Source organism: Urocitellus parryii, chromosome 4, assembly GCF_045843805.1.
Source record: "Urocitellus parryii isolate mUroPar1 chromosome 4, mUroPar1.hap1, whole genome shotgun sequence".
In the NCBI taxonomy this organism is placed as follows: domain Eukaryota; kingdom Metazoa; phylum Chordata; class Mammalia; order Rodentia; family Sciuridae; genus Urocitellus; species Urocitellus parryii.
The window spans coordinates 831,100-852,964 of record NC_135534.1 but is presented as its reverse complement, the minus strand read 5'-3'; the positions used below and the strand labels follow the sequence as shown (position 1 = coordinate 852,964).

Genomic DNA, 21,865 nt, shown 5'->3' with positions numbered 1-21,865 from the left:
CCCCTCGGGGAAGGTGACAGAGCAGGGGCAACTCTGGGGGCAATGGAGTTGGGGGGTCTGCACCTCCACATGGGCGTGACCTCACCACTCCCCCAGGTGCAGCCCCAGGAAGACATCCTTCATGTCCTGTCCCCAGCAGGCCCATCCTCCCGTGACCGCTGGCCACAAGGAGGATCTCAAAGTTCCGAGAGCGTGGGCGATGCCCCTACACCACCACCTCAGAGTCCCCAACAGGTGTCCGTCCACTTCAAACCACGATGACAGACACACCACGTGCCGACCTAGTCACACTTTTATGGAAGATCATCCTGTTTCCGAGACAAAGACGCAGGTGACCAGAGCGCAGCGCCCCAGGGTCTTGAATCCTGGTCATCAGGTTCCTGGCCTGCCCGCCTACGGGGACGCAGGCCTGGGGTGAGGCTCTCTGAAGGGGCAGCCCCAGGGCTCTGGGCAGCCGGGGTCTCCCACGTTCCGTAGGGAGCACTCAGGGTCATGGCCCCGCCAGGCGCACGCGGTGGCTGGGGTGTTCAGAACGCTGCTTTTCACGAGCGAGCACGGACTCACAGGGCACCAGGTCTCAGCTGTGCATCTTTTCGTCCTGGGAAGGGCCTAGCAGCGCCCGTGTGGACAGGCGGTCCCTTCCCGTCCTGCAGAGGCAGCTGGAGCACAATGCGGGTGTGAACAATCCTGACCTGGCTGGGCCACGCGGACATGGCCTCCCTCCGCCCTGGGACCGTGTAGGGCAGCACAGCCTGCCCCGCCGAGCCACATGGGGGTCTGTGCCAGCAAGGAAGGGCTGGGGTGGGCTCGGGGGCACAGGCTGGCCCATGCACGAGGTCATGGAGCCATGCCCAGCACCACTAAGGCAGAAGGCTAGCCCTTCTCAGCCTGTTGGGAGAGTCACTGGAGTTCACAGACTTCCCTGAGGAGCTTGGGATGCCCAGAGACCCGCAGGCTGAGACAGGTCATCTCCTGGGGTTCTGCAGGCCAGGTGGAGCCCCAGGAAGTGCTGTACCCAGCCCATTCCCAACTGAAGCCACTGAAACCACCTCCCTGCCACCAAGAGGAGGCCGGGCCACCAGGGCCTCTCCCTGGCCCAGCTCCGTTAGACTCGGCGTCCCTGCCTGGTCACTGGTGGCCTCTCCAGGCACCCACTGCTGGGGGGGATGGGTACAGGGGCAGGGAGGCAGGCGCAGCCCCCAGGCCTGCGAGGAAGCCCGCGGTGCGTGGGCGGGAGACGCCACAGGTCCTTCAAGGAACAAACAGGAGTGCCAGTTCCCGGGAAGGGCCAACAGCTGCAGGCCAGGCGGGGAGGAAAGTCCACCAGGAGGGTCAGCCACCCACACCAGGCCTCACCACGCCCGGGTTTATGGCCAGGTCCTGTTGCGGGCACAGGTCCAGCACCCCCACCCTTCTTCCTGCCTGCATCTTCCAGGAACCAGCGGGGATAGCAAGAGCCAGGGGACCTAGGATCCAGGAGACCCCAGCTCCTCTGTGTCCAGAGAGGGAGGAAACGGGCAGCTTGTGTGCTGCAGACCACAGGGCTAGGGGCAGCACCACGGGGAGCAGGGCTGGGCAGCAGGGCTGGGGAGCACCACAGGGTGAGGGGCTGGGGAGCACCATAGGGAGCGAGGCTGGGGAGCACCACGGCGAGGGGCTGGGCAGCAGGGCTGGGGAGCACCACAGGGTGAGGGGCTGGGGAGCACCATAGGGAGCGAGGCTGGGGAGCACCACGGGGAGAGGGGCTGGGCAGCAGGGCTGGGGAGCACCACGGGGAGCACCACGGGGAGAGGGGCTGGGCAGCAGGGCTGGGGAGCACCACGGGGAGAGGGGCTGGGCAGCAGGGCTGGGGAGCACCACGGGGAGAGGGGCTGGGCAGCAGGGCTGGGGAGCACCACGGGGAGAGGGGCTGGGCAGCAGGGCTGGGGAGCACCATGGGGAGCACCACGGGGAGAGGGGCTGGGCAGCAGGGCTGGGGAGCACCATGGGGAGCATCACAGGGAGAGGGGCTGGGCAGCAGGGCTGGGGAGCACCATGGGGAGCACCACGGGGAGAGGGGCTGGGCAGCAGGGCTGGGGAGCACCATGGGGAGCACCACGGGGAGAGGGGCTGGGCAGCAGGGCTGGGGAGCACCACGGGGAGCACCACGGGGAGAGGGGCTGGGCAGCAGGGCTGGGGAGCACCACGGGGAGCACCACGGGGAGAGGGGCTGGGCAGCAGGGCTGGGGAGCACCATGGGGAGCATCACAGGGAGAGGGGCTGGGCAGCAGGGCTGGGGAGCACCATGGGGAGCACCACGGGGAGAGGGGCTGGGCAGCAGGGCTGGGGAGCACCACGGGGAGCACCACGGGGAGAGGGGCTGGGCAGCAGGGCTGGGCAGCAGGGCTGGGGAGCACCACGGGGAGAGGGGCTGGGGAGCACCACGGGGAGAGGGGCTGGGGAGCACTACGGGGAGAGGGGGGAGCACTATGGGGAGAGGGGGAGCACCACGGGGAGAGGGGCTGGGGAGCACTACGGGGAGAGGGGGGAGCACTATGGGGAGAGGGGGAGCACCACGGGGAGAGGGGCTGGGGGAGCACCATGGGGAGAGGGGCTGAGGAGGACCATAGGGAGAGGGGGAGCACCATGGGGAGAGGGGCTGGGGAGCACCACAGGGAGAGGGGCTGGGGAGCACTACAGGGAGAGGGGCTGGGGGAGCACTATGGGGAGAGGGGGGAGCACCACGGGGAGAGGGGGAGCACCACGGGGAGAGGGGGAGCACCACGGGGAGAGGGGCTGGGGGAGCACCATGGGGAGAGGGGCTGGGGAGCACCACGGGGAGAGGGGTTGGGGAGCACCATAGGGAGAGGAGGAGCACCATTCAGAGTGGGGCAGCAAGGGACCCCCCTCCACATCACTCCTGACTCTGGGCTTCTAGGACATCCTCTGGCTCAGGGTAAGTGTCAGGGAGGACAGATGAGGCCAGAGGACCCTGTCACCCACTCTGTGGGTCTGGCCTGTAGATAGAGCTGCAAGGGGGTTCCACCATCCCTCCAGCACCTCACCTTCCAAGTCAGCTGGGAGGAGGTAGGGCGCAGGGTCAGAGGACGAGTCTGGGGATTCCAGGGCTCTAGGCAGGCAGGTCAGGGTGAGGCTGGGTCGGGTAGGACTTGGGGGCTAGACTAACCACGGGGTTTGAGGTGGGTGGGAACTCACAGGGAAGGTGAGAGCAAGGTGTGAGGGTGGGAGCCTGGCTCAGGAACTGAGGCCACATGCAGCCACTCAAGGAGCAGGACCCATTGCCCAGGAGCACAGGGGCAGCATGGTGGGCACCTGGTGTCCACTCCTGTACCCACAGGGCTGCCCCTGGGCAGCTCTGAGGCCTCTGCTAACTGGTTCATAATTGAGGGATGGTTCTCCCAGGGCAGTGGACAACACTGCCTCCACCCGGCTGACTGCTCCCTCTGCTCCGGTCCAGGCGGTCACCAGGGAGACCAGCTGTCCTCAGGCCACACAACAGCACAGGCCCAGGCAGGTGTTGGGTGCCCAGACGGCCTCCCGGCCCTGCCCAGGTAGGGCCTGACATGCAGAGGGGAGAGGCTCTGGGCCACCTCTGTGGTGCCCACCTCCCCAGGGACCACTTCCTGCAGGCCCATCTCTCCCACCAGCTCTTGCAGCTGGCCAGGGAGGGGAAGGGAGGACACGGCTGGGTCAGTGGCCAGAAGCCCTGGGAGCCCCATCAGCCCTCCAGTGCCCTGAGGCAGCTGCACTAAGTGAGAGACTGCCCTGCCAGGGTCTGCAATGCCCACGCGATGCCCACCTGGCATCTCCAAGCCTGTGTGGCCATGCCACCGCCTGGCCCCCAAGGTGCCGCAGGGCTGAGTCTCAGGTGGAGGAGACCTGGCTGCCGGGGAAGAGGCACAGGCCAGGGGGTTGGGGGTGGTGCCAGTTTCCAGAAAGGTCACCTCAGATAGTGGCCTGGGCAGAGGTATAGAGGACCTTCACTGCAGGGCAGGAAGGAGGCCCAGGCCCTGGCAGGGTGGGGTCAGCTCCTAAGGGTCATAGCACCATGGGGCTGCCCCAGAGGGGCCCCTGCAATGGCAGTGAATTGCAGAGATCCCGGGCCTGGGGTGGAGTGGGGTACCTGCCTGGGACACCCCAGAGTCACCCTGAACAGGGTGCCTGGGAATCTGCCCAGAACCCCCGCCTCTTGGAAATGCCAATGTCCCTGTCGCAGCCCAGGGGCCCAGGGAAGTGCAGCAGCTCCCAGACCCTCAGTGGACACAGGAAGGCGAACAGGGCTGACGTGGGGCCTGTCGGGCGACTCGGGACCTGAGGACCCAGCAGCTTGGACATTACTGCCAGGGTCATGACTGGGGACACGTGGCAGGGCATGGGCAGAGTGGAAAGGACATGCGTGGTGACAGCAATGCCAGGATGCCTCACACGGTCCCAAGACACATGCTGGAGAGCCAAGTCCCCAGGGTGAAGGCCCCAAAGGTCCTGTTCAGCCTTGCAGCCATGAAGGGAGGGGACAGCGCCCAGCCTCCCAAGTCAGATCTAGGGCCTGGCCCCTCCTGGAAATGAACAGCTCAGTACAACCTCGAGACCTGGGGGACCCCAGGACCCTGGAGTCAGCTGGGCTGAGCGTCACCCCCTCCCCCAGGAGACCAGGTATGGCTGCTGGAGGCCGGCAGAGCTGACCAGAGTCGGGCAGCAGGGCTGGGGCTCAGCCCCCACGTCCTCACCACCTAGCTCAGGATTTCCTCTCCCTGAGCTCACTGTTTCCCTGTCCCGCCAGAGCCTGCAGAAGGTTCCAGAGGGTGACACGCCACAATGCTGAGTCCCACCAGCAGGTGGCGCCTGACACCCACGCTGTGTCCCCAGGCACTGTGCCGGGCCTGTGTGCGGGGCTGACGGGGTCGATCCCAGTGACCTGGGGAGCCTGGGGAGCCAGGAGAGCACACTCAGCGCCCCCTGCAGGACACTCTAGAACAGGCAAAGCCAGTTTAGGGATCTGAACCGCGGGGCGGTTGAGCACAGCTGGGCAGGCGCACAGGGGTGTGGGTATAAGCTCCCAGGGCGGCACAGCCAAGATCTGAACTTGACATCCAAAGGGCGTGCCTGTGGGTGCACGAGTGTGTGTCTGCATAGGGGTGAAAGTGCACACACAAGTGTGGGTGTGGGTGCTTGTGCTGATTCCCCTGCAGTGGGGATGAGGCAGCAGCCTGACAGGCACATCCCTCACTTCATGGTCCTGGAGTCCCGTCCACCTGGCCCTCCTGAGGGCAGAGGTACACCCTTCCTCTCTCTGGAACCACTACCGTCAGAGACTGACCTGGTCTTTGCCTCTCCTGTCCTCAGGAGAACCTGTCCAGTAGCCGCAGGCCCAGACTCCACATGCCCCCCAGGGCCCCAGGACACCAGGGCCTGCATTCACCTGGCTCCTCCGCTTGCTCCCTGCGTGACCCTGGGAAGGTCCCTGCCTCCCTGTGCTGTCCAGGAAGAGCCCTGGGTATCCATTTTCCCATAGAAAGGAAGCCCTAACTGGGAACCACTAACTGCAGCAGAACCAGACCCCAGGGCTGGATGGGGGCAGGCAGCAGTGGGTGCAGGAGAGGCCCCGGCCAGGAGGACACCTGTTCGGCCCAGGGACACCAAGACCCCAGGAGCTGAGGTGGGGATAATGCTTCCACAGGGGCGGCCCATGGTGCTCTATGTGAGCCCCAGAGCCTGGCAGCCCGAGGGGTCAGGGTCTGCTCAGAAGCTGTGACCACAGCAGCTGGGGCCCCTCTTTGGCAAGGTGGGAGCCAGAGGCCCCCAGAGTGAGCAACGTTCCAGCCCCATGGAGCTGGACTTGCCCATCAGTCGTATGTGGGCAGGTGTTTGTTATGAGGGGGACAGTGGTGCAGAGGCCCTGGGAAGGACAGGCTGGCCCTTCCATATCCAGAGTGGGAAAAGATGCCCACAGCTGTCCCCAGAACAATTTCCAAAGAGCACAGGAGATCTCACACCTGTGGAAACTTGTGTAAGTATGTGTCCAATTGCATCCCCAGGGTCCTGACGGCAGCACCCTAGAGGGTGCCCTCACTGGGAAACAGGCTGGTTGCAGAGGTGACAGAGATGGCAAGGTCACCAGGGAAGCCCCTCTCCAGCGTGACAGGTGTCCTTGTGAAGAAGAGAAGTCTGCTCGCAGACATCACATGACGATGGAGGCAGAGCTCAGGTGACCAAGGGTCTCAGCAAAGCAGAGAAGCAGAGACAGCCCTCACAGCTGGGAGGGACCAGCGGCCAAGGCCTGGAGCTCTTCGTCCAGCCTCCAGCCTGTGAGAGAACCTGCCCAGTTCACGTGCTTCCAGGAAGCCACACAGGAGTCACAGGACTGCCCAGCACCTCAGGCAGGAAAGACAGGGCCAAGTGGGGGTGTTGGTGGCTAGCAGGCGGGCATGGACACGGGCTTCCTGGGGCCTTCCTCTCCTCTGTGTTTTACAGGTCAACTTAGTGACCATGCACCACTGTGCACTTCTGTAAGAACTGATCAGGGCTGGGCTGGGCTGGGGCTCGGCGGCAGAGCACTTGCCCAGTGAGACACTGGATTTGGTCCCAGCACCCATTAAACATAATAATAAAACTAAATAAACAGAATAAAGGCGTTGGGTCCAATCACAACTTAAAAAAACTAATCAGGATTCCAGCTCCCCAAGGGCTCCCAACGCCAGCAAGGAGCATCCTCGGGACGTGGGGTCAGTCCCAGACACAGTAGCCCAAGAGGGTGGCTTAGGAGGTTTGGGCTGCTGCCACACAGCACCACAGATGGTGGCTGTGGACGGTGACACTGCTTCCCAGGTAGAGCCCAAGTCACAGTGGCAAGTCGGGCACTGGTGAGGGCCTCCTATTCCCAGTGGGCGCTCTCTGGGGCCTCTTCCATTCAGCGGGGACTTTGTCTCTGCCCCAAATTCCGCCTCCTCCCATTGCCCTGGTACCTATGGATTTGAGGGACACAGCTTTCTGGTCCACAGTGGCCAGAAAGTAACCCTGCCTGGGTCACCGCCTCAGCAGAGTCCCCAGGGCAGGGTGGGAGGGGCCCAGGGGAGAGAGGTTGGGTCCTGGGGTCCAGGCTGGCTCAGGGCACGGGATTCTGGGAGGACAGAGCTGCCCAGAGAAACCTGGGGACCTGCAGAAGACCCTGCCCTGGCCTGGACGTGGAGTGTCCCCCAAAGGCCATGTGCCAGAGCTTGGTCCTCGGTGTGGTGCTATGGAGACATGGTGGAGCCTGACGGGAGGCCACAGGTCCTCAGGGGTGTGCCCTGGAAGGGGATATTGGGATCCAGCCCCTTTCTCGTGGTGTTGCTCCCACATGGCTCCCACCAGGGTTCACTGCCTCACCACAGGCCTGTCGTGGACTGAAATCTGTCCTCTGTATGAGTTTATTATCTCAGCTGTTTTGTTGCAGTAGCACAAAACTGACTGACACACCCACAGTGCATGCCTGGGAGGAGGCCCCTGGGGTGGAGGACCCCCCAGGTATAGAGGGGACAGCTAAGGCTCCCCCAGGTGGGGAGCACATCTGTCCACCAGCACCAAGGACATTTCTAACTCATGGCTCGTGGTGTGATGGGCAGGGCAGTCCATAAGGTCTTGCCTCAGAGTAACAGCCCCTGGACAGAACGGCTCCAATCCTTTGCATAACGAATTGCAAAGGCGAGACCCCAAACCACTGTTTCTGGCACCTTAACTGGGTCCAGAGCAAAGCTCCAGAAATGCTTGGCTCCCAACAAGGCAAAGCTCACTCCAGTGGGCACCCACACTCAAACAGCACCAGCAAGTCAAGAGAAAGCAGGCTTGACCCAAATCAGGACCTTCCCAAACCAACACAGCACTAAAATTAGCAGGCGTGGCCTCAGCCGTCATTCATGTTCTATGTGACCAAACGGCCGAGGGCAGGAGTGAACATGGGAATCTGGAGGTGTGAAAAGACCCAACTTAAACTTCCAGGGTTGAAGAGGACCCTGCCCAGGCGAGGAGCCGTGAGCCCTGGCCACTGGAGCTCTGAGAGACTTGGGAGTAGGGAGAGCAGGAGCAGAGCAGGGTGGCCCACACAGCCTGATGCGCACATCAGCAGAGTCAGAGACGGGAGGGGACGGTGGAGAGGCGGCCACACCTGCTCAAGTGTGCCGAGGTCAGAGGCTTCCCACACCAGGAGCCCAGTGAGCCCCCAACACAGCGAGGAAACTCTGCCAGGACCAGCCTCAGGCAGGCTGCCACCATCGATGCCAGGAGAAAACCTTGGAGCGGGGCAGGGCACGCACTGTGCCAGGATGGCACCCACCACATGAGAGGACAGCAGGTGGCACCTTCCAACCAAACTGACCCAACCTGCTGGGTGCGCACACAGGACGTGGGGAGAGTCCTCTGGGTGTAGGAAGCAGGTGCCCAGGGAATCCGGGCTACACCAGGGCACAGAGCGCCAGAAGCAGGACTCGTGGGGGCTGAAAATATTCTGCTGACCACTTTCCCTTGTGTGTTTCAAGGTGCTGGGGTGCGGGGGTGCTGGGTGCACACTGACCCCTGAGCCACAGTGGCCCTCTGCTCACTCTTTCAACCTCTTAAAGATATCGACATCAGGAAAAGCAGCCATGCAGTGTGGGGCCTGTAACCGAGCTGTGAGATGTGCATGAAGATGTCGGAAGCCCTGGGGGAGGAAAGGCAGCTCTGGGCTCCCATTCTGATTCTGGTGCCTGCGGGAGAGGCTGCAGGGAGCAAAGATCGGTCCTGAAACCCCAGGGTGGCACTGGAATCACGGAGCACAGCCGCAGAGCCAGACAGCAGCACACAGCTGAATCCCAAACAGATCAAAAGAAGGCAGAAAGAGAAGAAGGAAGGGACAGAGGCAAAGAGGCCAGGTGGCTTGGCAGCCTCGCCAGCCCTGTGCCGTGAGGGCCGGGCATCCAGGAGTCTCAGATCAGCTCAGCTCCCCCAGCCCTGTCCAGACTCGCCCTCAGGCCACATCAGGGCCCCTTCCCCACCCGACTCTTGGTCCTCACTCTACCAGTTTCTCCCAGCTGGCTCTGGGCTCAAGCCCCTTGGGTACCCATGGGGCCTGCCCGGGCCTGCCCTGGCCCTCCCTGGTCCTGGCTGCTGCCTGGAGGGCCCATAGCCTCCTCTAGCCCTGAGCTGCTGGACCCTGGCTCTGGGCTGCATCTGTCTGCAGAGGCCATTGGACTTGTGCTTCAGGGCCTCCTGACCCCTTCACCCCCTGTGGGGACTGAGGACTTGTGCCCCCAGCCCAATTCAGGTGGCCACCACCACCTGACCACAAGCTTTCAGGGCCACAGAGACAAGGCACAGTCCTCCCAAAGCTCCCTCCCCATTGCCCAGGGGAAGGCCGGCACTCCGGGAGGGCCAAAGGCGCCTGACAGCCCAGCCACGCAGGGCAGTTCAGTGTGTGCCGCAGGCAGCGCAGGGGGCCAGGCCCCAGGCCCCAGCCTGCCTTATCTGTTTGCTTTTTATTCAACATCCGCTTGTCAGTACAGGAGCCAGCAGGGTGACGCTCTCTGTGGTCACGCAGCCGTGCCCTGCTGGCCCTGGTTGGGGAGCCTTGGACTCGGCCTAGGAGCAGGAACTGGGCTGATATTACCAGGATATGGGAGCCCAGCCCCAGGGCCTGGGCTCGCCCTGGGGGCCCGTTAGGGAGAGCCTGCGCCCTGAGCCCCTGAGCTCCTCCAGGAGCAGCCTGGATAAGGGCTGTGACCCCGGGGGTTGGTCCAGAACCTGAGCACCAGGGTCCATCGAAGGGCATCCAACGGATAGGCCATGCTCCTCCCAGAGTGGACTGGGCGCCTCACCCTCCCATGGGGTGGGGACAGAGAGGGGGAGGAGGTACGGGTCGGGGCAGGCAGTGCCGCCTGCACCCATCACGGGGCTCTGAAATCACAGAGGGCACCCTGGGGGCTTACCTGAGGTTGCAGGTGGGTAACGACCCTCCCAGGAGGGGGGAGCTGGCTGCAATGTGTCCCCTGGCCCCAGCTAAGCCCCTGCCTGAGGGGAGGAATAACTGGGCCAGAGCCCATCCTGTGGGGGCTGCCTGGACAAGAGGTGGTGTCCAGTTCAAGCCCACCTTTGGCTCTGGCTGCCCTGATCCTGGCGGGAGGCACAGCTCCCTGGGGGCTCCGCCCACCACCCACTTTTGACACCAGCCCTATTGGCTGTGGTCTCCCAGGCCCCAGCACCGTTACCAGTGGACACAAAGGACCACAGGGCCTGGCCAGGAGGGGCAGTGAGCCCCACAGTAGATCTGGGGGCACGTTCCATCCGGCCGGGGCCCAAGACCAGGGGGAGGGCAGATCACCCCCCAGCCCAGCCCAGGTACCCAGGGACCAAGGCCAACATGTGGACTAGGGAAGGCCCCAGGAGCACCACAGACAGGCAGCTGCAGAGGGCCTTCGGGGGAGCCTGGAGACCCTTCCCAGGGCCACACTCCCCTCCCCAGGCCGGAGCCCAGGGCTGAGCTTGGAGCCTGCTGGATCCATTATCATAGCGGGGGGGGGGGGGGGGGGGGGCTCTGCAAGGGCCTCGGAAGAGGCAGGGTCAGTTGCTGTCAGGGGTGGGAGCCAGAGGTCAGGAAGTGGACAGGACCTCCGGCATACCAGGGTGGGAGAAGGCACAAGGGCTGGGGCTCCAGCAGGATCCGGCAGCTGGAGCCACGGTAGCTGCAGGAGGAATGTGGACAGAGGTGCAGGGCTCACCGTGTTCGGGAGGCACACTGGGACAGCCGGGCTGAACCTGTAGTGGGGGCGTTACCTGTGACACTTGGGGGACAGAAAAGGAGGAGAGTCCCTGCTGGGACAGTGACTGCTGCCCAGACTTCACTGAGCAACAGGCCCAGATGGCTACCACATGCTGCGTGCAGGACCTGGGGATCTAGCTCCCACGCCTCCGCCACTCCAGGCCAGGGTCAGTGGGTTCCCACCATCTCCCCAAGTCGCAGGTGCCCACGGGCCAGTCCTACCACTCCCTGACCCCACAATGCTCAGCCCAGGTGGCCCTTGTCCCCCTCTGAGGACTGGACCAGGCAGCCCTGAGCTTCACACCCTGATCCACAGGAAGCCCTGAAATACCCCGGGACCAACCCAGGGTCCACACTCTCTGGTCGGGAGTCAGGACAGGCTCTCCTGGTCACAGCTGGGCCCAGTCCTGGGCCTTGTCAGCCACAAGAGAATTCCTGCTCTGCTGTCAAAATCTGTCCCAAACATGCCCCAAAGCCAGTTCTCAGCTCTTTGATCTGATGTTGACCAGCTGCCAAGCCCCGGGGCTGGGGCAGGGGCTGCTCTTCCCTGTCCTCCCTCCAGGGAATGTCACACATGGCCCAGGAAGGGTCCAGTGGGCAGGAGAGGATGGGAGGAGCAGGCTGACCCATGTGTCCACTCCAGCATTTCTGTGAATGAGAAGCCATAAGCCCTGGGTTTGTAGCTCCCTGGAGCCCCAGGCCAGTGCTGGAGCCTTCTGGAGGACTTGCCCAGGAGGATGTGCATGTCCTTACCCCAGCCCCAGTGCCAGGCAGAGGTCCTCCCACGGCTACCCAGGAGCCACAGCCTAATGGGCAGTACCTCAGAGTGGAGCCAGGAGGCTGGAGCCAAGCACCTCTCCCTGGACTCTGGGGCAGACCTTGCTGGACCTTAGGCCCAATCCGCATCCTCCTCCACAGCCTGCCTGGGCCCTGGGTGACCACTGCTCATGGATGGCCATAAGAGTCAGGGGTCTGGGCTGGGTGTAAGCGTGGACAATCACCCACTTATATAGCCAGCATGCTCCGCTTTCCAGGCAGCGGAACCGGGTCTTATCGCTGAGATTGCCTCAGGAACAATGGCCACATACACTCTTATCGTCCAGCCTCGGAGCTGTGGGCTTGGTGCCCTCGAGCGCTCCCAAGTCAAGAGACAAAAACGCCTTTCAGCAGCAATTTCCTGCCAAACAAGTGTGCTGGGAAGGAGGGGGCCTGAAGCCCAGGCCCGCACCAGGAGGGGCCCTCAGCCAGGGCCAGGATAGCACTGTTGGTCAGAGCTGTCCACCCACCTCAGCACATGCCCTGAATGGCAGAGAAGACAGGACAAACCCCAGACAGCTGCAGACGCAAGCCCAGTGCATGCACACACACAGCCTCACATGACACGTGTCCTTCCAGACGCAGACACAGGCACACAGTGACACCATCCAGCCCCCGCAGACATGCCCTCCAGTCAAATGCCCTTTCCATGCTGGCTGCCCTGATGCAGTGACCAGCCCAAGACCCCAGCCCACCCACAGCTCAGGCAAGGGCAGGTCCCCCACACTATGCGGCTGCTCAGCACAACTGGGCAAAAGTTTCACTCCTTACCCTCAGTTTCCCACCTGAACAGGTTGGCTGAGCATGGAAGAACCCCTGAGCCAGGCAGAGTGGTACAGCCTGTCATCTCAGTGACTTGGGAGGCTGAGGCAGGAGAATTCCCAGTCCAAGGCCAGCCTGGGCAACTTAGCAAGACCCTCACCATCTCAAAAGAAAATATCAAAAGGACTGGGGATGCAGCTCAGTGGTTGAGCACTCCTGGGTTCAACTCCTAACACCAAAAGGAAAGAAAAAGAAAGAAATGAAGGAATGACCCAGAACAGGAAACTCAGAAGCAGAGTCCAGAGAGAACTTCCACCACCAGCCTGAACACTTAACTGTAATTTTATATGAAAGCAATGTTCTCTTTTTTTGCTTTTTGGTTGTGTGTGTGCTGGGAATCAGATCCACGGCCTTGGATATGCCAAGCACACACCTACCACTGAGCTACACTGCAGTCGGACAGAGTCCCTTCCAAGCTGCAGTTTGTTAAGGTGAGCACATGACACCCACTGCTTCCGTCTCAGTGCTGCATGTCCCCTCCAGGGCGGGGGGTGGGCACGGGGGCTGCACTCCAGGGCATGCCCCTTGGGGGTTGGGGGGAGGCCCCGGGTCCAGGCCAGGGGACTCAGCTCCTGTGAGATGAGGTGCTGTCCCATCTGGGGAGGTCAGGCTGAGGCAGTGCTGGGCAGGGGCACCAAACCTGCAGTGGGAGCTGCTGGAGGGTCCTACAGGGTAGGACACAAGACCCTTCCCCAGGAGAGGAGGCACCTGATCCCTGGCTCCCCACAGAGCTGGACAGCCCCAGGAGTGACTGGTTAGAGCCCAAATCCCCTCCTAAGCAGCAAGAGGGCCCCGGGGAGGACCCCAGCCCTGCCCTCATCCTGGCCTTCAACCTCACCATTGCCCTGACCTTTTGTGGCACTGGCACATGCCGCTATCTGCCCCGCCTCCAGATGTTGTCCCAGAAGCCCACCCTTCCTTCCAGTGGGTTGGGCAGCTCTCTGAGGGGGTCCACCAGTGCCCACCATTCGTCCCCATGGAGGGGCTCTGGGATGAAGAGACCCCGAGTCCTGCTCCTGAGTTGGGTGGCCCCTGCCAGCCGAGCTGCTCAGATCTGGGGGATCACCTCGCAGGAGGTGACCTGTCCTGGGGTTCCCCCATCCCACCCCTCAGAGGAGGCCACGTGAGGAGAGGTGTCCAGGTGTGCAGCAACACGGAGACTCCCCTGGGCAGTCCCTCAGGCCTGTCCCCACAGGAGGGAAACTCAGGGGTGAGGGCCCAGCACCTGGGCCACTCTCTGGGAATGGGGACCCAGTGGGGGTTAGGGCTCACCCAGAGCTACCCAGCACCCTGTGCTCCCTGACAGGGCAGACAGGGACCCAGTGGGGAGGCCCCTGGGACGGAGGTGTCTGCAGGACCCTGGAGGGTGTGTCCCCTCCCCTGGGGAGTGGGCGATAACGGGCTGCGGCCGGCCGCTGCAGAATTTTCCAAGAAAGGTCAGGTGCTGATAAAGTGGAGGCTGAGATCCTGTTTGGCCACTGCGTGCCTGGTCAGCAGTGGCAATTACGGCAGAGTGTGGGGCACGGGTGGCGCAACAGGGGCAGGGCCACCACCCCTACATAAAGCATGTGGGACTGGCACTCAGGCGCAGCGCTGGCAGTGGCAGGACGGCTGGGAGCCCAGCAGAGGTGCCCGGCCAGCAGTTCCTCTCCAGCGGCGACACCATGCTGGGGCTCTGGCTGCTGCTGCTGCTGCCCCACGGGGGAGCCCTGCTCAGCACAGGTGAGTGGGGGCAGGCAGACCCGCCAGAGGGCCGGCGCCCCACGGGCCCTACACGTGGGCGAGTTCCCAGGTCCTCTTGCCTGGCTGACTCTGCCGAGGTGGACTGACCTGCAGGTGCTGATAAATGGGAGCAGGAGGAGCCAGGTCTGCAGGTGCTGCCTCCCCATGGGCCCACATGCCACTGGGTTCTGTCCACCTCCTGAGGACCTGGGCACAATGGCCAGGGAGGGTGCAGGAACAGGACAGGGGTCCCTTGGGCACAGCCCCTCCAGGAATGTGGCACCTGAAACACAGCAGCTCCAGACGGGTCAGTCTTGTCACCCTCCCGCTCTCAAATCAGCCCTGGTCTCTGGGGCCTGAGGGTAGCCAGCAGGTGTGGAGGGCAGGGACACAAGTCCCTCCATCAGGGAGGCTCATGGCCAGGAGAACAGGACGGACCGCAGAATGGGCCCCTGCCTCGGTTTCCCCTTCTGTACATGTGGGGAGCTGCCTGTCCACTGCCTGACTCGACCACTGCCCTTCAGCAGCAGCTGGGAGCCTGCTGGGGGTGGACAACAGCTAGACAGAGGGCACCCTTGGGGCTGTGCCCAGCCTGGGGCCAAAGCACTGGTCAGTGCTGGACTCAAGCAGTGTGACTCCCTTCTCCCAGGAGCCCCATCCCCACTGACCAGGCCTCATCTGTCACGCCAGGGGCAGTGCTGAGCCCCACAGTGAGGGGCCAGGGCTCCAGTCAGGCCATCTGGGACCCCTGCCCCCCTCACCCAGCACACCTGGCAGGAGAAGGTGTGGGGTGGAAGAGCCCAGATGGGGTCTAGGAGGGGAGGGTTGGGCTGGGAGCCCCCCCAGTGGGCATTCTTTGTGCACTGATTGTGCACAGACTGGGAGAGGGCAGCGGCCAGCAGAGCATGAGGTCAGACAGCAGGTCATGGGACCTGGGGCTGAGGGAGGCCTGTGAGTCAGCCAGTTAGCCCAGGCCCTGCAGGGGTGGCAGGCAGGGCCACCACGCGTGCACAGGAACAGTGAGTTCTCCTCCGCCCCATGACCTGCCCAGGGCTGAGATGCCTTGGGGCCTGGCGTCGGGTCGGTCGGCAGGAAGCACAGAAAGTCCCTGAAGGAGAGTCCACAGCACCGACGGCCTCCTGAGTTTCTTCCAAGGGACCTCTGGGGTCAGCGCCAGGTCGTCAGAGACAGAGGCTCAGTGAGGCTGGCGCCTGGCGCCTGGTGAAAGGAGGGGCTTGGCAGGGGAGCGGAGCCACCCACAGATAGGGACAGGGCCCCGGGGCCTGGCAGACATAACAATGAGGGGACTGGGGGCCATGGAGCCAGACACAGGTCTCGGGCAAAGAGGGGGTGAGAACTGAGCCTTTGCCATTGGCACCATACAAGGTTAGGGTGGACTCAGACGTCACCGTCCATCTGAAAGGTAGAGGACTGAGTCACAGAGGGTTTTGCCCAGTGCAGACTGACCAAGGTCCCCTACCTTCAAGAGGTGCTGTCCCTGGGGCACCCTGGAAGGGAAGACCAGGACCTAGGGCGGGGATGGGTGAGGAGTGGGCACCAGCCTGCGCCCAGCATGAGCCTCAGATCCACAGGGGAAGGCAGGCACATGCCACTGCAGCCGAAAACCACCTTCAGGGCCGGGGCCAGCGTGAGTGGGCCCACACCCGCCCAGCCTGTCCACTCTCCAGGCACTCAAACCTGCGCTCCTGCCAGCCAGAGGACTCCCCCAGGCTGAGGCTCAGTCCCTAGGGCCAGACAGCCTCTGTGGCTAGGTGCCTCTGCTCAAGCCTCAGCCACACCACCCTTAGCCACCCAGCTCAGCTCCCGGGGATGCCAGAGATGCACACACTCTGGAGGTGACTAGCAGCAATGGGAGGGGCCACGTCACCTCCCAGAGCTTGGCAGAACCTGGGTTAGGGCTCCGGGTGGGGAGTGGGAAGAAGGGAACCCCCCTGAGCTGTCTCAAGGGATGCACTGTGTGCACCCAGCTACTCAGCAGGGGGGAGCCAAGGCAGGGTCAGGCCCAGCCGGCATTCAGATACTGCCATGGCCCAAGGGAGCCACAGGAGGCCAGGTCCCCAAGATGCAGGGTGGGGGAAGAGGGAAGAATGTGCGTCAACCTGCCCCTTGATGAGGGAGGAAAGGGGTTGGGAGCCAGGAGGCAAACCCACAGGGAGGGCACCCTCACAGCCTGCAGGAGATAGGCTGGCCATCTTCCCAGCTTCCCTACTCCATGGTCACCATGACCCATGCTATTTGGGCATCTCCCTGGTCACAGTTGCCAGTCCAGGATCAACCCAGGGGGCTGTCTTGGAGGCTGCCAGGCAGGAAAGAGTCAGGAAGACGGATGAGCTCAGAGCCCCAGGAGGGCAGACTTGGCCCTCGCTCAGCCCCTGGGCGGTTCACAGAGCTGGATGTGGCTCCCCACAGGGACACCAGGAGTCGTGCTAGGAACAGCAGGATGTAGCCAGGCAGAGGGTACAGGGGACAACCCGCTCTATCTCCACCCTCATCACCTGCTTCCCAGAACACCCCATGCCCACCCTCCTGGCCTCGCCCACCAGCTCCAGCGGCCACCCCACCCCAGCTGCCCAGAAATCTCTGTGTCCTGTTCTCTCTGTCTGCAGACACACAGGAGGGGCCCAACTTGTCTGGGCAGCAAGTGGTGAGGGAAGCCTGGCAGGCAGGCCAGCAAGTGTCCTGGCCAGAGGATGCCAGAGAACCATGCCTGGGGGCTGCTCTGCCCTGAGGCCCAGAACTGGTGGCCCAGGGCTGCCCTGCTGGCTGCTCCACTTCTGCCTCCCACAAGACAGAGAGTCCCCCCAGGAGTCACTGGGCACTAGAGCACCCAGCTCTGGTCAGAGGTCACCTCCTCAGAAGGTCACCCTTCCCCAGTGGTGGTAGCCTCTCCCCACCCAGCACAGGCTGGCCACCCTTCCATCTGCTCATGGTGGCCGGCAGCTTTTGCAGCACTGTGTGCTCGCATGAGCAATCTCCTGCCCAGGACTGGTCCATGGAAGCACCTCCTGCCCTGTGCCCCTGGCTGGGTCATGGCCCAGAACAGGGGCTCCATGAAGACAAGTTGAGCTAACGCTGCATAGATGAACTGAGAGGAGAGGACAACAGGAAGGGACAGGACTGGTGCAGGCCACCCAGAAGACAGGCTCAGGCTGGCATCCCCCACCCCGTCCTCCTCAGGGCTGCTGTGCTGCCCACAAGCCGAGTGCTCCCTGGGTCCTGGGAGGGCAGTGCTGGGCACAGCCAACAGGGATGGCGTGGGGGCTGGCACTGACCACAGGGCACAGGTCTGGACGCTGCTTCCTTTGCTACCAGGCCTCTGCCCAGAGTGCAGGCTTCACTCCTGTACCACACAGGCAGGCTCACCAGCGCATAGCCTATGTGACAGGGCCCAGGCCACTGCACGCCCTCGCCTGGGGCTCCCAGAAAAGCCCCAAGCCTCAGAAGAGCCACGGCTCAGTCTGGAGCCAAGGGCTGATGCCCTGGGCAGCTGCACCACCCCCTGCAGCCTCTCCCTGCCAAGACCCCCTGGGTGAGCCCACTGCAGGGGGGCTGAGCAGCGGCCTCCTGTCTTACAGACCCCACGACGGGAAATACCACTGACCCCAACGCTGAGGGAAGCCTACAGTCCAGTAAGGCCCGGGACGGGGGGTGGAGCCCCGCCCCAGGCCAGCAGCCTGGGAGACAGTGTCCACGGTGTGGGGGGAGGCTTCCAACACACCCAGAAAGCTACACCCCTCCCCGTGTGGGCTCCCAGGGTCCTCAGTGGGGCCATGAGCTGCAAATTGCCCTCCTCTCTGCAGCCCTGGAAAAGGGCTGGTGTTCCTCATGGGGGGCTGGCCACTTCTCCACCTTCGACCACCATGCCTACGACTTCCTGGGGACCTGCAACTACATCTTTGCGGCCAGCTGCCAGGGTGCCTCACCTACCTTCAGCATCCAGCTGCGGCGAGGGGCGGACGGGAACATCTCTCGGATCATTGTGGAGCTAGGGTCCTCCGTCGTCACCGTGAATGAGACGACGATCTCCATCAAGGACATCGGGTGAGCCAAGGGGCTAGGCCAGGTAGTCAGGGTGAGCCATGGGGCCAGCTGGGCAGTTGGGGCAGACACTGACTGCTCTCATCCACAGGGTGGTCAGCCTGCCCTACACCAGCCAGGGGCTCCAAATCACACCCTACGGCCAGAGTGTGCAGCTGGTGGCCAAGCAGGTGGAGCTAGAGCTGGTGGTCATGTGGGGCCCAGACGCCCACCTCATGGTGAGGACTGGGGGCCTGGGCAGGGGCACACGGGCCCAAGGTACAGGTCTCAGGAGGAGCTGCCCTCCTTGGGCAGGGGTCTCAACCTGCTCTGACCCTAATTGGCAGTACAGCCAGGCCCTTTCTGCCAGGCAGCACTGACCCCTGGCCAGTAACCTGGACTGGATCTAGGTTTTCTTGGTAGCTGTTTCCCCCACTTAAAAATAAGGAGGATCCAGCAAGAGGTGGAACCCCCGAGGGGGAACAAGGTGTGGGGATGGTGGGGGCCCGGGGAGCAGGAGTGAGTGGCCCGGCCGGCTGGGCAGGAGCCCCTCCTGCACCCCATGGGGCCCAGCAGCACCCACCCTGCAGGTTCTGGTGGAGAGGAAGTACATGGGCCAGATGTGTGGGCTGTGTGGGAACTTCGACGGGAAGACGGACAATGAGTTTCTGAGCGAGGATGGTAGGTGGGGAGGGGCAGGCAGGGCTGTGGGGACCCAAGCCCACTTGGCTAGACCCCCAGGTGTTGACCCCCACCCCATGCCCTAGGCACACTCCTGGAGCCCTATAAGTACGCTGCACTCCAGAAGCTGGATGACCCCAATGAGATCTGCACCTTTGAGGCCATCCCCAGGCCCCCCGTCCTGCAGGCTACACATGTACGTGAGGTGGCCAGGCCCTGGGGCCATGCTGGGGCCAACCCTCAAGGGGTCTGATGGGGGTCTTGGAGCCAACAACCCCACCTTCCAAGCCCCAGGCCTGGTGTGGGAGGTGCCCTGGCCTATGTGACCCTGAGTGGTCTGCTGCCCAGGTCGGGAACTGCACCCAGCTGCTGACCCTGGTGTCCCCTGAGTGCGATGTGCCCAAGAAGCCCTTGGTGCTGAGCTGCCAGGTGGACATGGCTACATGTGCCCAGCCGGGCCAGCAGAACTGCAGCTGTGCCACTCTGTCAGAGTACTCCCGCCGGTGCAGCATGGCACACAGGCCTGTCAGCAACTGGCGGGGCCCCGGCCTCTGCTGTGAGTCCCGGGCGGGATGGGGCGGGGCTGGGGGAGCCACAGGAAGGCCCCCTCCTGGGTGGGGTCTGGGCTGCTGGCTGGGGTGAGGCCTCTCACAGACCCTGTGCCTCCTAGCCGTGGGCCAGTGCCCAGCCAACCAGGTGTATCAGGAGTGTGGCACGGCCTGCATCAGGACCTGCTCCAACCCACAGCACAGCTGCTCCAGCCCCTGCACCTTTGGCTGCTTCTGCCCCAAAGGTGAGGCAGGTGCTGGCTCCCACTGTCCCCGACACCTGGAGATGAGCCCTGAGAAGGGACAACACACCCCGCCTGACTTGAGCACAGACTTTCTGCAGTTGGAGCCCCAATCCCAGGGCCCCTCTGCCCAGCCCCAGACCTCACAGCTCCTACGGACCTAGGAACCCACACTTGCAAACCCACAGGCGTGAGTGCGGCCCAGGGGTGGGGGTCAGGGGGTCCCAGAACTGCTGCGGATAGGTGGGCTTTCAGGTGGGCCTGAGGCAGTTATGCATCCGAGACTCGCCAGGCCTGCCCCTCACCTGGGCCTGCACCTTGGTAAGGACCAGCAAGGCCTGCGCAGGATGGCCAGGGAGGGAGCATCCAGCGGGAGGATGGGATGAGGTCAGTCCCACCCAAGCCCAAGAAGCCACTTTCTGGCAGGAATGGTACTCAATGACCTCTCCAACAACCACACCTGCGTGCCGGTCAGCCAGTGCCCCTGCCTGCTCAACGGAGTCGTCTACAGCCCTGGGGAGGTCGTGAGGGCTGCCTGCCAAAGCTGGTGAGTACTGGGGAGGGCCCCTGCTGACCTGGAACACAGGGGAGGAAGGCCACTAACAGGGTCACCCCCTGTGGCCCCGCAGCCAGTGCACCATGGGCCACTGGACGTGCACAGGGCAGCCGTGCCCAGGCCACTGCTCTCTGGAAGGCGGCTCCTTTGTCACCACATTCGATGCCAGGCCCTACCGCTTCCACGGCACCTGCACCTACATCCTCCTCCAGGTAGGACGGGCTTCGGGGCTGGTGGGGAAGGTGTGGTCCCTCCACCCCTGAGCAACCTGGCCCCCCACAGAGCCCCCAGCTTCCCAACGAGGGCACGCTCATGGCCGTGTATGACAAGTCGGGCTACTCACACTCAGAGACGTCGCTGGTCGCCATCGTCTACCTGTCCGGGCAGGTATGGCTGCCCCCACAAACAGAGGTGGGCCCAGCTCTTGCCTGCTCTCAGCCCTCCCTGATGCAAGCTGCCCTCCCTCCAGGACAAGATTGTAATCTCCGAGGACGAGGTGACCAACAATGGAGACGCCAAGTGGCTCCCCTACCAGACCCGTATGTCCCTGCCCAGCTCCGGGGCCTCCTGGGCCACGCCTCTGGGAGCAGGCCTGACAGCCTGCTGAGCACCTGCCCTTGCAGGCAACATCACCATCTTCAGACAGACGTCTACCCACCTCCAGATGGCCACCACCTTCGGGCTAGAGATCGTGGTCCAGCGTCAGCCCGTCTTCCAGGTGTACATCACCCTCGGGCCGCAATTCAGAGGCCAGACCAGAGGTGAGCCCCCACCCCTGCCTTGGCCAGGTGGGGAAGGACACACGAGAGGCTGGCACTGGCCCTGCACATGCAGGGAGCCCACAGGAGTGTGGCCACCTGAGGCCAGTAGCCTGTCATGGGGGCACAGCAGGACACTGCTGGGGTGCAAGGGGGCCCAGGAAGGGCAGGTGCACCATGGGCCACTGGACGTGCCTCACGGTCTGCCGTGCAGGGCTCTGTGGCAACTTCAACGGGAACACGACCGATGAGTTCACAAGCAGCGCAGGCATTGACGAGGGCACAGCTGCGCTCTTCGTGGACTCCTGGCGGGCGGGGAACTGCCCGGCTGCCCTGGAACGGGAGATCGACCCCTGCTCCATGAGCCAGCTCAACAGTGAGTCCACCTGCCCTGCCTCCCAGGCCTGGGGCTGGGGAGGGGACACAGGACCCACGGCCAGTCTGTCGCCCTAGAGATGTACGCAGAGACCCACTGCTCGGTGCTGCTAAAGAAGGACGGTGTGTTCGAGAAGTGCCACGCCGTGCTGGACCCCAAGCCTTTCTACAAGGTGGGCCTACAGGCACCTGGGGAGGCAACACAGTCCTGGGCACCTGGGGCCATGGCCAGGGAGAGGAGGTGCCATGGCCCGCCACGGCTGGCTCTTCCCGCAGAGGTGCGTGTACCAGGCCTGCAACTATGAGGAGACCTTCCCGCACATCTGCGCAGCCCTGGGCGCCTACGTGCGCGCCTGCTCCTCCCAGGCGGTGCTGCTCGGGGACTGGAGGGACAGCGTGGACAACTGCAGTGAGTGCAGCAGGCCAGGGGGTGGAGTCGGGGGTGGCTAGGACATGGAGTCCCAGGCCGCTTCTGCCTGGCCGCCCCCCTGGCCAGTGGGCAGCACGGCCAGACCACAGGCCCTAGCTGCCATGCGGAGGGC

The 21,865-nt window shown here is 63.7% G+C and overlaps 1 protein-coding gene across 1 annotated transcript in view; it reads left to right on the top strand.

Moving 5' to 3' along the window:
• The window catches only part of Muc6 (mucin 6, oligomeric mucus/gel-forming), a 56,587-nt gene that overhangs the window by 2,186 nt on the left and 32,536 nt on the right, over positions 1-21,865 (top strand). Inside the window, exons 3-19 of the mRNA XM_077798185.1 lie at positions 13,186-13,327; positions 13,898-14,125; positions 17,722-17,775; positions 17,947-18,187; positions 18,276-18,402; positions 18,754-18,844; positions 18,931-19,040; positions 19,193-19,400; positions 19,515-19,637; positions 20,061-20,181; positions 20,264-20,402; positions 20,473-20,577; positions 20,660-20,729; positions 20,814-20,951; positions 21,163-21,324; positions 21,402-21,496; positions 21,600-21,732. Of these exons, the coding sequence (XP_077654311.1) occupies positions 13,186-13,327; positions 13,898-14,125; positions 17,722-17,775; positions 17,947-18,187; positions 18,276-18,402; positions 18,754-18,844; positions 18,931-19,040; positions 19,193-19,400; positions 19,515-19,637; positions 20,061-20,181; positions 20,264-20,402; positions 20,473-20,577; positions 20,660-20,729; positions 20,814-20,951; positions 21,163-21,324; positions 21,402-21,496; positions 21,600-21,732 (2,287 nt within the window). The remainder of the gene's footprint in view (positions 1-13,185; positions 13,328-13,897; positions 14,126-17,721; positions 17,776-17,946; positions 18,188-18,275; positions 18,403-18,753; positions 18,845-18,930; positions 19,041-19,192; positions 19,401-19,514; positions 19,638-20,060; positions 20,182-20,263; positions 20,403-20,472; positions 20,578-20,659; positions 20,730-20,813; positions 20,952-21,162; positions 21,325-21,401; positions 21,497-21,599; positions 21,733-21,865) is intronic.